Below are 15,254 nucleotides of genomic sequence, written 5' to 3'. Positions count from 1 at the left end.
TGTACTGGTTGGTTTCTGGTTTCAATTTTAAATAATGTAATTTGATGTCACCAGTTGCACCCTCAATGTCCAACACTTTGGCGTAAAAAGTTACAACCCTTTGGCAACCTTTGAGGGCCACTTTCACCAAATCTCCCACCTTCGGAGTCTGAGTAGGATTATTTTTTTCCGTTTGGTGAGGAGAGGGATCAACTGGTTCAGGTTCTCGTGGAGTGGCGACTGTTTGTTGAACTACTTCAGTTTCACTGGGAGTTCTGTTTGTAGTTACAGCTTGGCTTGGAACAGCAGCAGTCTGAAGAGTATGAGTCTCCAGTGGTCCAGTTGTGTGTGTGTTCAGGCATAAACCCAAACCAGACTGACAAGGGACACAGAAGCACGAAAGATGACGCGTGATTACTACTTTGTGCTCCACACACTTAACACAGTGGAGGGAACGGGTCCCCTTCAATGTCTTTACTGGCCGGTTCCGGTCTCTCCTGATATCGCTACTTGGCACCCAGAAGAAAGATCTTAAAAAATGCTTACATCCACCTTCTGGCTGTTTGTTCAGCGAACTTGCAAAACAGTAATTAAAAAGATCATTCGCATTGGTGATCAAGTGTGAACCAGCTTTGACGGCGGTGGCTGCGTAGTGTTTCACCACAGCACTTTCTCCATCAGAAGGCCCTTTGCCATGGCACGATCCAAAATAATTTCATTCGAACGTACAACCAAAGTCTGCGAGAGCACAAGAGATGTCCGAAAAAGGGCCCTTCGATTTATATTGGCTCGCACAGCCATCCGTCCATTGGATGATGTGGTCCAGCTCCAATCCCCGGGTATTCCTTAGATGGTCAATGGCGACTTTGGTGAAGTGGAAGACTGCATTGAAGTCGTGGTGTCTATCGTCGCTTATGAACACCAGGGACTCGGAGATGGTCTCCTCGCAGAACGGGCAGACATAGTACGTGACTATGGAATGAACTGTTACTTGCTCATGATACCAGTGTGCTGCTTGGACTTCATCCTGGTTTGAGCAAGTAAAGTTCTCTGCAAAGTCGAGAACCATGCCAACCGTGGTTCGCGGAAAGGGTGTTGTTTTTCTCATCGATTCAAACTGACGATGCTGCCAATCAGCTCTGAAGAGGTGGCCAGCAAGGAAGGTGACCTCTGCCCTCAGTTCTACCATTAGTTCCTCCATTGTCCCCTGCTTTTTCATCAACATCTTCCGCGTTACCTGAAATACCAGAACATGTCTATCAATAGTTTACTCAGAGAACAATGAAAATGTCAAAAATGTTAAGAAATACACAATGAATTATATTAACCAATAATAAATGTAACAATACCTTAACACAACAGGTTATGTGACATATGACCACTCCACCATTAGTCTACAGGGGTGCAAAAATGGAAAATATTTCACTAGCCTGCCAGACCAAAACCAACTAAAATTTAATAGCCCGCCAGTTTATAGAACAATATATTATATTAATAATATTATAATTTAGTGTCTTCATTTCAAATGGTATATATAAATATATTGACAAAACAGTAAGTGATCAACTTCATGTGGCAAATGAAATCAAAAAGAGAGATAGACAGTCGGACTGTTAGATGCATTTTTAAACTCTTTCGTCAGAATTTTTACTCGCATTTGGCGAGTGGGCAAGTACTTTCTACACCCCTGGTCTAATTCTGATACCGAGCAAGGGAATTTTTATATGCACTTAACCTTATAAGACTACATCATAAAACAATATACTGTACATATCATTTCCTTTAATACATGTACCAGTTGGAATTGGAAACCAGATTGATCACTGAAGGTTACACCGCAAACAAGCACTTTATCACAAAGCCACATTCATCCCCAATAAATCATCTAAAATAATTTTGCACTTAAAATAAACATCTAATACTAATAGCATCATTGTTTAGTTACTGTCATCAATTCAAAGAATTAAGGAAAAATTACCCTTTTTCCGTTGACAATATTAGCTTGACACTCCCATTTAGTCCATGGCAGCTGACCCTGGTGACGGAGAAGTGGCTGCAGGTGGTCATCTAACTTGTCAATGCTGCAGGTGCTGCACTCCCTGTATGCACACACTTTCTGCCATGCCCCGTTTTCTCTGTCACATGTGATTATATCCACTGCATGGTACACATGCCGAACACGACAATTGTTGTCCACTCTAATGGCAAGTTTGTTGATGGTGTGAAGCTTGAGTTCCACATTTGTGCAATATTCGCACAAGCATTGTCTCAACGTAGCCTGTCGCATGGGTCGCACATTGGAGGGCCGACACTTGGCGAAATGAGAAAAACTTATGTTTTTGCCACTCTCTTCCATGAACTTGGTATGCAAGTCTGTTAGTGGCATAGACAGAACAGATGCACACTTGCCAGTTTTTCTAGAAACCAGCTTTTTTTCTGGCAGAGGACAGGAAACTTCTTCAAAGAAAGCAGCTGTTTCTCTCTCCAGTTTCTTCTGCTTTTTCCTTCTTGGTGACAGGCTGCCTGTATTAATTATTTTGGCCACAGTCTTCCGGTGCACGCCAAGAAGTCTGCTGCTTGTACGAATGGAACGGTATTTATGGCACACCGATATCAAAACATTGCGCCTAACCTGATTGGCTTTTGTGCACTTTCTTGATAAAGTTTGCAAGTCTTTCAGCAGTTGATTGCCAAGTTGATTTTTAAACTTCTCAGCGGTTTTCAGCTTTGAGCTAAAGCTAAAAAGTGCCCGTTTCCTTGGTGTTGCTGATAATATCACATCGTTGAGCTTTCTCACAAATTTTCTTGGGCTGGAAGGAAATAAACTTTGCCCGTGACAACGCTTTTCTCTTCGCAGCAGGCGTCCCGTTATCCTCTAATGTGGTATATGCCTCACATTCTGTCGGTTTAAAAAGAGCTACCTTAAGAGGAGTCTTGCTTTTTAGAGTTGCTTCTTTCTTCTCCTTATATCTCTCACGACGGACTTCATTTATCCTCTGTTTTTTCTGTTTCTTTTCCCTTTCCGTTTTCTTTCCCCACCACTCTTGTTTTTGCTTTCTCCATTTTTCCCGCTGTTCATCCTGAGCTGCCCTGGTCTTCCTGGGCTTTTGTTGCTGTTCCTCTGCTAATTTCTTTCTTTCACGCATTGCCCGCATTCTCAATTTTGTTTGTTCTCTTTGTAGAATGCGTCTTTCTTCAGAAGTATTCTGACGGTAGGCTTTACTAGATTGTCTGCAATTTTCCAGATAGGCATCATATTTTTCAGGATTGTTAATTTTCATTTTCTTTTTCCAATCTCTGGTAGCTTCAGTGCCCGTTTTTTTGTGTGTTTTTTGTGGTTGCAGAAGAGGTGGTTTCTCTTGTTCATCGGCTGGTTGTTGCTTAGCAGCAAGCCTGCTGCTTTGTCGATTCGACATGGTGATGGGTTGTTACCAGACCTGTCAACCCTCCCGGATTCCGCGGGAGTCTCCCGGTATTTGATAAAATCTCCTTTCACCTGTGCGGGAGACAGTTTCTCCTGTTAAATGACATTTTTGTAAGCATAAAAAAAAATCGATCCTCTTTTGTCAAAATAACAGAAGGGAAGTAACTCTGCCTTTTTTTTCTCATTCGGAAAATGTCGACTTTCGGTTTCCGAGAATGTAACAGGCCGAATTGTCCCGACTGTTTAACCTTTGCCGAAGTGAGAATTGTGGGATAGCCTATTTATATTGTTAAAAAAGCACATGGAGTTTATAAAATGACGTGTTATTATAATGTTTGTTGTCATCGTAATGGCTATGAAGCGTGTTGCCGCTAATTCAACAGGCTGTGTATTGACATTCATTGTTGCCATATAAAAAAAAAAAAACTATCCAATTTTGTTCTAATAACACCTCTGAATTGTAAAATGTCTTCCCAATGGATTACATAATGCAACTATGACGAATCTGAACTGCCAGACTCCCGAGTTGACAGCGATACACACGATGCATGTTAAAATCACATGTCACAGCAAGACAACGAAAAGACCAATTAGCTGTATAAACATACTTGTGTCAGTTAATTTTGTATGTTTGTGCGGTAAAATGTTGGTTATAAGGATACACTTCAAGAAATTATTTTGTACAATTAAAAAATGTTGTGTTTGACATTGACATAAAGTTACTCACGGAAATGGGTATAATTCCGGTATATTTCACACGATGTCCGTAATGAGGTTTTACTTATGATTAATGAAAATACAATGTTTATTGCATCATTATAATGATTTTAAATAAGTACCATGCCACCGTTCCTAATTATAGTAAAAACTGAATATTAATTTATAAGATTTATATAAATTTGTTTTTGGTACTTAGGTACACTAACCACAAATGATAATGTAACGCAACCTGTAAGGCTGTAAGTGTAATACCGTAAATGTACTAATTAATTATTTTTTTCTTGTTCATGTTCTTAACATTTTTGGATAAAAAAAATTTTTTTTAAATATGTTTTAAATCATAATATTTAAACTTAAAAAAAAAAAAAAAAAAAGCCAAGATCTAAGGTTAGGAAGTATATATGACATTATAAAGTATTCATATAACTTATTGTAATAATGTCTTTTTTTAAATCTTGCGATTTTGGGTTAAATTTAAAAAATCTCCTGCTTTTTGACAAAATCTCCTGCTTTTTCAACACACACCTCCTGCTTTCTCTTGACTAAAGGTTGACAGGTCTGGTTGTTACTGCAAAAAATATTTGAAATGCTACAAATATGAAATTGCAGAAAAACAGTCACTTCATTAATTCAGTTCATTGTGAATATAATTTCTAATTATTTGTTTCAGCAGTGAATGAACAAATAGTGTCAGATTTTTAATTATGAATAAATGTGGTTAGTTTGCCACTCTCCTAATACTTTCCAGGGGAGTGATAACTTGCTTTTCCTGGCAAAGACGGGATCATTGCTACTGTTGTATTAAACAAATCATGTCAAATGGAAATAAATATTCATTATCAAGTTATAAGCCCTCACCTCCCTCATTGTAATACTTTGCCATAATAGTTATTTGGGGGGGGGGGGGGGGGGGGGGGAGAGAACACACATCTGTTTATTAATGTTGTATAAATTTATATACCAGAAAATTTATTTTGAATCAATTTTGTCATAAAGGGATATAAACATCACTACAGAGAAGCAATCACATCATATTCTGTTCCAAGTGACGTACGATATATACACAGTCATATTTTACGGTACAATTTCATTTTCATTAAATACATTTACATCAAAGCATTCAATTTAAAAGCAGTTTGTGCAGCTGAAGATTAATACAAGAATACACACATAATTGTAAAGAGACAAGTGTGATAACACCCGTATACACAATCGAATGTACTACGTAACATGGATGCCGACATTTTTTACTTCCATGTGACGAAGAATATGACAGAGTCATGTTTACCTCCTGGAATAAATACAGTTATATCTAATTCTTGCGTGAAAAGTAAATAAGCATAAAAGTAACACCATGAAATGTTTTTTAATGCATCAGCTGTAGTAGCCATTGCCTAAAAATGCTCGGTATGAAAAAAATCAAATCGATATTAATACGTCACAAAGAGGACATAATTTTCAACTTCCGTGTGACGAAAGCTATGGCCGGACCAAGTTTTCTCTCAAAAATAAAACATTATTATTTTTAACTATTTTTAAAATATATATATATACAGCCCGACAGCAACAGATTTGCTTATACTATACTTAAAGTTGTATAAGTGATAATATCATTAAATATCAGCATAAACAAACAAATCCGGATTGCCTACGTCACAAGGAAGTCGACATATCGTCTTCCGAGTGACGAACGATATGATCAAGCAATAATTTGCTTTTTAGAATAAATACTGACTACATCTAACATTTTGGTGATCACACACACACATAAATCATAAATCCAGATACAAGGTATATTTCTACTAAATAGAAAGCTGAATGATTGTAGCTGTAATCGAATTTCAGTGTACATTTAAATTGTGACTTGGATAGTAATGCTCGACATGATCAATAGACCAACATACCTTAGCCAGAGGATTAATGAAAACAAACAATAAAATAGGTTAATTACACATAAATATAATCAAAGAATTATAGAAATACGTTCTGGAAATACTTTTTCCAATCAAATCTTACCTTTTGTACAGCAGAGATGTGCAGTTTTGCCTGGAAATCACCAACGTCACAAACGCCACTCGTTGGAAACCATGAACAAATTTTCTTTTGCGCGCCAAAAACAAACACGTGGCCGAGAAAAGTACACATGATTATCTCTCCGCCGATAAGGGCGACTTAATCTGTGACAAAATAGGCCCTACTTGTTTTTAATTATTAAGGAAAATCGGATTTTAAAAATTTCAACGTCACTTCATATACAAGAAACGAAAGTTACAAAAAATATTTAATGATTAAAATACACCATTTGGATGCAGTATTGATATTTAAGTACTCTGCTACACAATCCGTACATGGTGTGTTGCCTACACACAACTAAAAATAGTTCCATCTGGTTGTCGCTGTCTTTGTTTTTAATGTGAGCATGTGGTGTGTAAATCAGAAACAGTGCGTGACGTTGGTGATGACATTAAAATGTTATTAATATTTTTTACATGCGCCATTTTTTCGATACAAGTACTTTATTAGCATCATAAACATGTTACAACTGATAGATTAAAATATCACAAAAAAAATGTATGGGTGCTGTTTAATTGTAATTCCCGATTCTTTCAGAGGGTATGCGCGATGTCCCAGATTTTCGCGCCATTTTCGATGTGAATTTGCGACATTCAGTCAAATATAACACACACAAACATACTATTTCAAATTTTTTTTATCTTTAATATCTTTCACATCAATATGCAGCAATTAACAATTAAAACATATACAATAATATTTAAGAAATATTTGACATCATGGTTTAAAGTGGACGACCCTTTATGGTACACAGTTTTAAAGAACGACCCATATGTTTAGATCCCTGTACATGTGCTTATGGATCTGAAGACAAAGTCATCGATCTAAGTTCTGTAGAAAACATGAATTGAAACTTTCTGATCTAGATGATAACATCAAAGAACTTTTGCGACTTCGAACAGACCTCCCTGAGGTTGAAAATGGGACTCCATGCTTACACCATAAGCAAATCTATATCACCAAATATGTCTTCTTCCAGAAATCGTGTTGTGATCCTAGGAAAGTTCACAATAAATCTGTGACTAAGGGTCTTAAAACACTAACAGTGAACAAGCATTTGAGACAGACCTGCTAACAGTAATAAATAAGGATGTTTTTAGAAATAAAAAACCAGCACTGCCTGTCAGCTGGAAACAGTGTGAAATTGGAAAGTATGTTGCCTGTCTATATGATGGAAAGTGGTGGGTTGGCCATATAAGAAATATATCCAAGGAACATGAAGATTTTCAAATTTCATCCATGCATCCTCATAGTCCAGCAAGATCATTTCACTGGCCAGAAAGAGAAGACAACTGCTACGTGTCACTCCAGTGTATTCTGTGTCTACTAAATGCATCAACCACAACAAATGGCCGCCAGTATTATCTGGATGAAAAGGATGAAAGACATAAAACAAACCTGGCATGAACTGTAGTCACAACACTGTTTCTAAAGATGAAATGCTAATAACTTAATAAAGACTACATGACACTCTCACATGGTATTAAATACATACATACATACATATACATCCATCCATCCATTCATACATATTATACTGCATACATACATGTAAGCACACATGTAAGTGCACACACACACACACACACACACACACACACAAAAAATGTCATTTGATCCATCCATTATATTTTTGAAATGTCAGCAGTTTAACAATGAGAAAATATTTTAATAATGCAACTAGTTATACCTTCAGAAATGCTTTGCAGATGCTGAAGTCATGCATAATTGAAAGACATATTTCCCAAGAAGGGCTTCTATATAGATGATGAAATTTGGCACACACAAACTACATCACACTAGCTATAAAATGAGCTCAGTTTCAGGATTTTTGAAGTTAACCCACATTGTTTTTATTTCATTGAAAATGTTCCCAATCTGACATTTTTCTTATTTCGGAAGGGTGTTATTCCACAACTAAACAGCACATAGATGTAAAACTTTACACTTATGCAGTGATTGGGGTGGACTTCATAGACAAAAAAGACCGAAGTGCGTGGGCCATTTGTTGATTTGACATGGAATGACAAAACCTCTCTTGAAATGAATACCCATTAAACCCAAACTTTTTACTTGCCACTGTGAGTGTCCAGGTCAGAGGAGTTTCACTGTTACTGTAGTAATATTGATCTCACAAGCATTCAGGGAGTGTTGTAGTTATATTGTAAACTTTACACCAATAAGAGAATCTCACTTTAGACTTTCTGGTATTTTGCTGGGTTTTTGGTGAAGACTTTTTCTTTTTCGTTACAGTGGCAAGAGCAGCATCGGAATCTGATGTTGAATTGGAATCGCTGGTAACCTAGCAACGTAAAACATCAAATAATCAACATTATCGCACGTCAATGACTGAACGTAAGTTTCCATGATCACAATTCCATTAACATTACTGAACCTTATCAAAACCTGACCATGCCAATAAATCATACATACACTACAGGCAACATCAGACGTGAATATTAAGAGGTAACAACTTGCACACAGTTGTAGATTCTTGAAAACATAATAATTAAAAAAGACCAGGCATCCCTAACTTCCCCAAAAATAAGAAACCAACTCCTGACTCGCCTTTTACATTGATCTATGTATAACAATTGCAATGAACATACCCAGGGTGAACTCTTAGGTGATATAAAAAAAATTGTCAAATTATGTGTTAAACTTCAAAATTGCTCAAGTGGAGAATCGGATAACACAAATAATAAAACAAACTGTGAAACACATCCAAACTGAACCCTAAGTAAACAGAATTCCTTCAAAACTGGATGTTTTTCAGTCATTTTAAGTATCAATACAGGGTCATTCCATGTCAAATCAACAAATATTTGAGGTCGCCCATGCACTTCGGTCTCAGATTCACTTGAAATTTGTACCAAACATGCCTCAGTTATCCACTTAACAAATCTCAAGTTTGAGTTCTGTATTTCAAATAGTTTTGAAGTAATGGACATTTTCCTAACTATGGTAAGAGTTAAATTTAGCTGAAAAATGGCTGCCGTAATCTTCCTGCTATATTTCAAGACCTATTATCTTAGGACATAATGGACTCAGAGCCCTGAAAGTTTGCATGGACACTAGGGAGGTTATAAAGGACTGATTTATAGCAGACTGGTGCTTTTCAGTCATCAGACTGAATGACTGGATACAAATGAAAAATGTCGAAAATGCAAGTTTACTTCACGAGAACCCATTTTCCAGACTAAAACAATGTCTCACATTCACTGCACACACATAATCATTTTTGTTTATGAAGTCCACCCCAGTCACTGCATAGCTGTAAAGTTTTACATCTATGTGTTGTTTAGTTATGGAATAACACCCTTCCGAAATCAGAAAAATGTCGGATTGGGAACATTTTCAATGACAAAAAACTCAATGTGGGTTAACTTCAAAAATCCTGAAACTGAGCTCAATTTATAGCTAATGTGATGTAGTTTGTGTGTGCCAAATTTCATTATCCATATAGAAGCCCTTCTTGGGAAATTTATCTTTCAATTATGCATGACTTCAGCATATGCAAAGCATTTCGGAGGATATAACCAGTTACATGGTTAATGTATTTTCTAATTATAAAACACCCACATTTCAGTCACTTTGCTACTTATATAGATTTAAGATTAGTAATTGTTTACAGGATGAAATATTTTCTTCAGTAACATCAAAAACATAAGCTCATTTAACACCTTGGAGTTGGAATCGGTGAAGTATTTTTACTGTTGCTTGTATAGTATGACCACGAGTACAAAAAAATTGTTTAGAAACCTCACAAACTGTATATATTAGAAAATTTTCCAAAACAGCATGATGTCCAAATATTCAAGATTGACATTGGTGAAATGTGTGGCTTTTCTTCTTTCTTTTTTTCCCCAAGAACATTATAAACTAGTGACTGATATCATTTGGCAAGTATGTCTATATGTTTAGCTCCCTGTACATGTGCTTATGGATCTGAAGACAAAGTCATCGATCTAAGTTCTGTAGAAAACATGAATTGAAACTTTCTGATCTAGATGATAACATCAAAGAACTTTTGCGACTTCGAACAGACCTCCCTGAGGTTGAAAATGGGACTCCGTGCTTACACCATAAGCAAATCTATATCACCAAATATGTCTTCTTCCAGAAATCGTGTTGTGATCCTAGGAAAGTTCACAATAAATCTGTGACAAAGGGTCTTAAAACACTAACAGTGAACAAGCATTTGAGACAGACCTGCTAACAGTAATAAATAAGGATGTTAGAAATAAAAAACCAGCACTGCATGTCAGCTGGAAACAGTGTGAAATTGGAAAGCACGTTGCCTGTTTATATGATGGAAAGTGGTGGGTTGGCCATATAAGAAATATATCCAAGGAACATGAAGATTTTCAAATTTCATCCATGCATCCTCATAGTCCAGCAAGATCATTTCACTGGCCAGAAAGAGAAGACAACTGCTACGTGTCACTCCAGTGTATTCTGTGTCTACTAAATGCATCAACCACAACAAATGGCCACCAGTATTATCTGGATCAAAAGGATGAAAGACATAAAACAAACCTGGCATGAACTGTAGTCACAACACTGTTTCTAAAGATGAAATGCTAATAACTTAATAAAGACTACATGACACTCTTACATGGTATTAAATACATACATACATAGATATACATCCATCCATTCATTCATTCATACATATTATACTGCATACATACATGTAAGCACACATGTAAGCGCACACACACACACACACACAAAAAATGTCATTTGATCCATCCATTATATTTTTGAAATGTCAGCAGTTTAACAATGAGAAAATATTTTAATAATACAACTAGTTATACCTTCAGAAATGCTTTGCAGATGCTGAAGTCATGCATAATTGAAAGATAAATTTCCCATGAAGGGCTTCTATATGGATAATGAAATTTGGCACACACAAACTACATCACATTAGCTATAAATTGAGCTCAGTTTCAGGATTTTTGAAGTTAACCCACATTAGGTTTTTTGTCATTGAAAATGTTCCCAATCTGACATTTTTCTTATTTCGGAAGGGTGTTATTCCACAACTAAACAGCACATAGATGTAAAACTTTACAGTTATGCAGTGATTGGGGTGGACTTCATAGACAAAAAAGACCGAAGTGCGTGGGCCATTTGTTGATTTGACATGGAATGACAAAACCTCTCTTAAAATGAATACCCATTAAAACCAAACTTTTTACTTGCCACTGTGAGTGTCCAGGTCAGAGGAGTTTCACTGTTACTGTAGTAATATTGATCTCACAAGCATTCAGGGAGTCAGGCCTTTCCCCAGGATTTTTTTAAGGCGCTTACATATTTAGCATCATTATAACACAAAAATCAAGCCAAAAGAAGTGGGGTAGTGGATTGAGAACAGTTAAGTGTTTGCCTTGAATCCATTAAATCATGGGGTGTTTTTTTTAAATAACCCATCAATTCCCCACCCACAACAATTTCATAATTTGCACCATGTTGTTGCTGTTGATTTTAGAGTCGTGTTAAATGCTTATTGTCATTTCTGCTTGTAAAATACCTAAGCTAAGAATGCTGACTTCACAGTATATTCCATTTATATATTTTTAAAAAACGTTAATAAAAGAAAATTTTACGGTCTTTTTAAAATCCAGCTAACTTATTAAATGTCACCTCACAGTTTCACAAATATATATCTAGCATTATCTAACAAATATGATTATTGTAAACTAATTTAGTGTACGTTTAAATGCAATTTGTATAAATACTGCATGTTCATTTCCCGCGATCGCAATCTGCATGCGTGCTAACGACCAAAGGTACAAAATTAACAAAGACAAAGGAAATAACCGAAACTGCAGTTGGTATTCATTGATGCAAACAACTATTGTTTTTCTACAAATTTACATCAAGATTTACATCTGTGTAATCGTATTGTTTAATGTTCGCAACGTTGTCTCTTGACACGTGGGTGTCAGCTGACTGAAGCGTGACGTATATTACGCCGAGAGCTTTCCTCAGTTCAGCCAACAAACGTTCTTCCTAACGTTCGCGAACTATTTGATTGGTGTCCGTCGTGTCCATTTGGTTTAACGTGAAGCGCACAAACCAGTGTAGCGAACGTTTTGTTTTCGCTCGGTCTGGCTGAACTCAGCCCTTGGGATAGCCGACATGTATTTCGGCCCTGAATTTCGGCCCTGAAGTGGCATTTGTATTCAAATTGACATGCATTGTCGGTTTGTTTTTATTACTTTGGTTCAAAGACTACAAAATTAAAATAGCAAGTTACATATCTTCCAGACATTGAATCACCGTCACATTGCTGTCATACATGTCGAATGCATGCCGTTAAAATTAATAACCTTGATTATTAAAATTAGCAAACATCATAAGGCATACGCTGTATTCTGGATAAGACCGTTTCTCGTTACCGGTCGTGAGATCGCTATTATGCTATTTTTTTGGTCGATCCGTGACCGTTCATTTTAGCAAATAACAACGTAGTTACGGTTTCGATATGGTAAATATATACCAGGATTAATAGTGACATGTTTTACTCAAGAATTTCACCTTCAAAGATGTTTATTCAATTAATAGGTATTTTCTTTGATTTGTCTTGATGCGTAATTCCCAAGCATACAGACATTATTACAACAAGCAGTTATCTGGCGGATTAGTAGTAGCCGATCACCTGTACCACGTGACCAGCACAAGCCCGCCAACAATTAAAACGGTGCGATCAATGGACCTCAAAGTGAACATCTAAAGAATTGCAGAGATACCAAATGGAAGTGCGATAATGTGTGGTGAATGACGTTACGGATCAGAGCTCCATTGTTTTGTATACATGTTACAAATTAAGCCGACACGGTCCTGCAGTTAAGGCGCTTACCAGACATGAAGGCACTTACGTGGCTGGCTAAGGGAGCACGGGCCGTGTCGGCTTATCGCTCTAGGGAAACCCCTGGGAGTGTTGTAGTTATATTGTAAATTTAACCCAAGAGAATCTCACTTTAGACTTTCTGGTATTTTGCTGGGTTTTCGGTGAAGACTTTTTCTTTTTCGTTGCAGTGGCAAGAGCAGCATCGGAATCTGATGATGAATTGGAATCGCTGGTAACCTAGCAACGTAAAACATCAAATAATCAACATTATCGCACGTCAATGACTGAACGTAAGTTTACATGATCACAATTCCATTAACATTACTGAACCTTATCAAAACCTGACCATGCCAATAAATCATACATACACTACAGGCAACATCAGACGTGAATATTAAGAGGTAACAACTTGCACACAGTTGTAGATTCTTGAAAACATAATAATTAAAAAAGACCAGGCATCCCTAACTTCCCCAAAAATAAGAAACCAACTCCTGACTCGCCTTTTACATTGATCTATGTATAACAATTGCAATGAACATACCCAGGGTGAACTCTTAGGTGATATAAAAAAATTGTCAAATTATGTGTTAAACTTCAAAATTGCTCAAGTGGAGAATCGGATAACACAAATAATAAAACAAACTGTGAAACACATCCAAACTGAACCCTAAGTAAACAGAATTCCTTCAAAACTGGATGTTTTTCAGTCATTTTAAGTATCAATACAGGGTCATTCCATGTCAAATCAACAAATATTTGAGGTCGCCCATGCACTTCGGTCTCAGATTCACTTGAAATTTGTACCAAACATGCCTCAGTTATCCACTTAACAAATCTCAAGTTTGAGTTCTGTATTTCAAATAGTTTTGAAGTAATGGACATTTTCCTAACTATGGTAAGAGTTAAATTTAGCTGAAAAATGGCTGCCGTAATCTTCCTGCTATATTTCAAGACCTATTATCTTAGGACATAATGGACTCAGAGCCCTGAAAGTTTGCATGGACACTAGGGAGGTTATAAAGGACTGATTTATAGCAGACTGGTGCTTTTCAGTCATCAGACTGAATGACTGGATACAAATGAAAAATGTCGAAAATGCAAGTTTACTTCACGAGAACCCATTTTCCAGACTAAAACAATGTCTCACATTCACTGCACACACATAATCATTTTTGTTTATGAAGTCCACCCCAGTCACTGCATAGCTGTAAAGTTTTACATCTATGTGTTGTTTAGTTATGGAATAACACCCTTCCGAAATCAGAAAAATGTCGGATTGGGAACATTTTCAATGACAAAAAACTCAATGTGGGTTAACTTCAAAAATCCTGAAACTGAGCTCAATTTATAGCTAATGTGATGTAGTTTGTGTGTGCCAAATTTCATTATCCATATAGAAGCCCTTCTTGGGAAATTTATCTTTCAATTATGCATGACTTCAGCATATGCAAAGCATTTCGGAGGATATAACCAGTTACATGGTTAATGTATTTTCTAATTATAAAACACCCACATTTCAGTCACTTTGCTACTTATATAGATTTAAGATTAGTAATTGTTTACAGGATGAAATTTTTTCTTCAGTAACACCAAAAACATAAGCTCATTTAACCCCTTGGAGTTGGAATCGGTGAAGTATTTTTACTGTTGCTTGTATAGTATGACCACGAGTACAAAAAGATTGTTTAGAAACCTGACAAACTGTATATATTAGAACATTTTCCAAAACAGCATGATGTCCAAATATTCAAGATTGACATTGGTGAAATGTGTGGCTTTTCTTCTTTCTTTTTTTCCCCCAAGAACATTATAAATTAGTGACATATCATTTGGCAAGTATGTCTATATGTTTAGATCCCTGTACATGTGCTTATGGATCTGAAGACAAAGTCATCGAACTAAGTTCTGTAGAAAACATGAATTGAAACTTTCTGATCTAGATGATAACATCAAAGAACTTTTGCGACTTCGAACAGACCTCCCTGAGGTTGAAAATGGGACTCCATGCTTACACCATAAGCAAATCTATATCACCAAATATGTCTTCTTCCAGAAATCGTGTTGTGATCCTAGGAAAGTTCACAATAAATCTGTGACTAAGGGTCTTAAAACACTAACAGTGAACAAGCATTTGAGACAGACCTGCTAACAGTAATAAATAAGGATGTTAGAAATAAAAAACCAGCACTGCCT

General features: G+C 36.5%; 1 protein-coding gene across 2 annotated transcripts in view; it reads right to left on the bottom strand.

Moving 5' to 3' along the window:
* LOC121368314 (serine-aspartate repeat-containing protein F-like) overlaps positions 1-15,254 on the bottom strand; it is a 50,598-nt gene that overhangs the window by 20,110 nt on the left and 15,234 nt on the right. For both annotated transcript variants that reach the window (XM_041492994.1, XM_041492995.1), the window contains exons 6-7: positions 13,188-13,295; positions 8,391-8,498 (exon numbers count right to left, since the gene is read on the bottom strand). In XM_041492994.1, the coding sequence (XP_041348928.1) occupies positions 8,391-8,498; positions 13,188-13,295 (216 nt within the window). The remainder of the gene's footprint in view (positions 1-8,390; positions 8,499-13,187; positions 13,296-15,254) is intronic.

This window comes from Gigantopelta aegis, chromosome 3 (genome assembly GCF_016097555.1).
Source record: "Gigantopelta aegis isolate Gae_Host chromosome 3, Gae_host_genome, whole genome shotgun sequence".
Taxonomy (NCBI): domain Eukaryota; kingdom Metazoa; phylum Mollusca; class Gastropoda; order Neomphalida; family Peltospiridae; genus Gigantopelta; species Gigantopelta aegis.
Note: the sequence above shows the minus strand (reverse complement) of the source record. Positions and strands in the feature narration are given on the sequence as shown.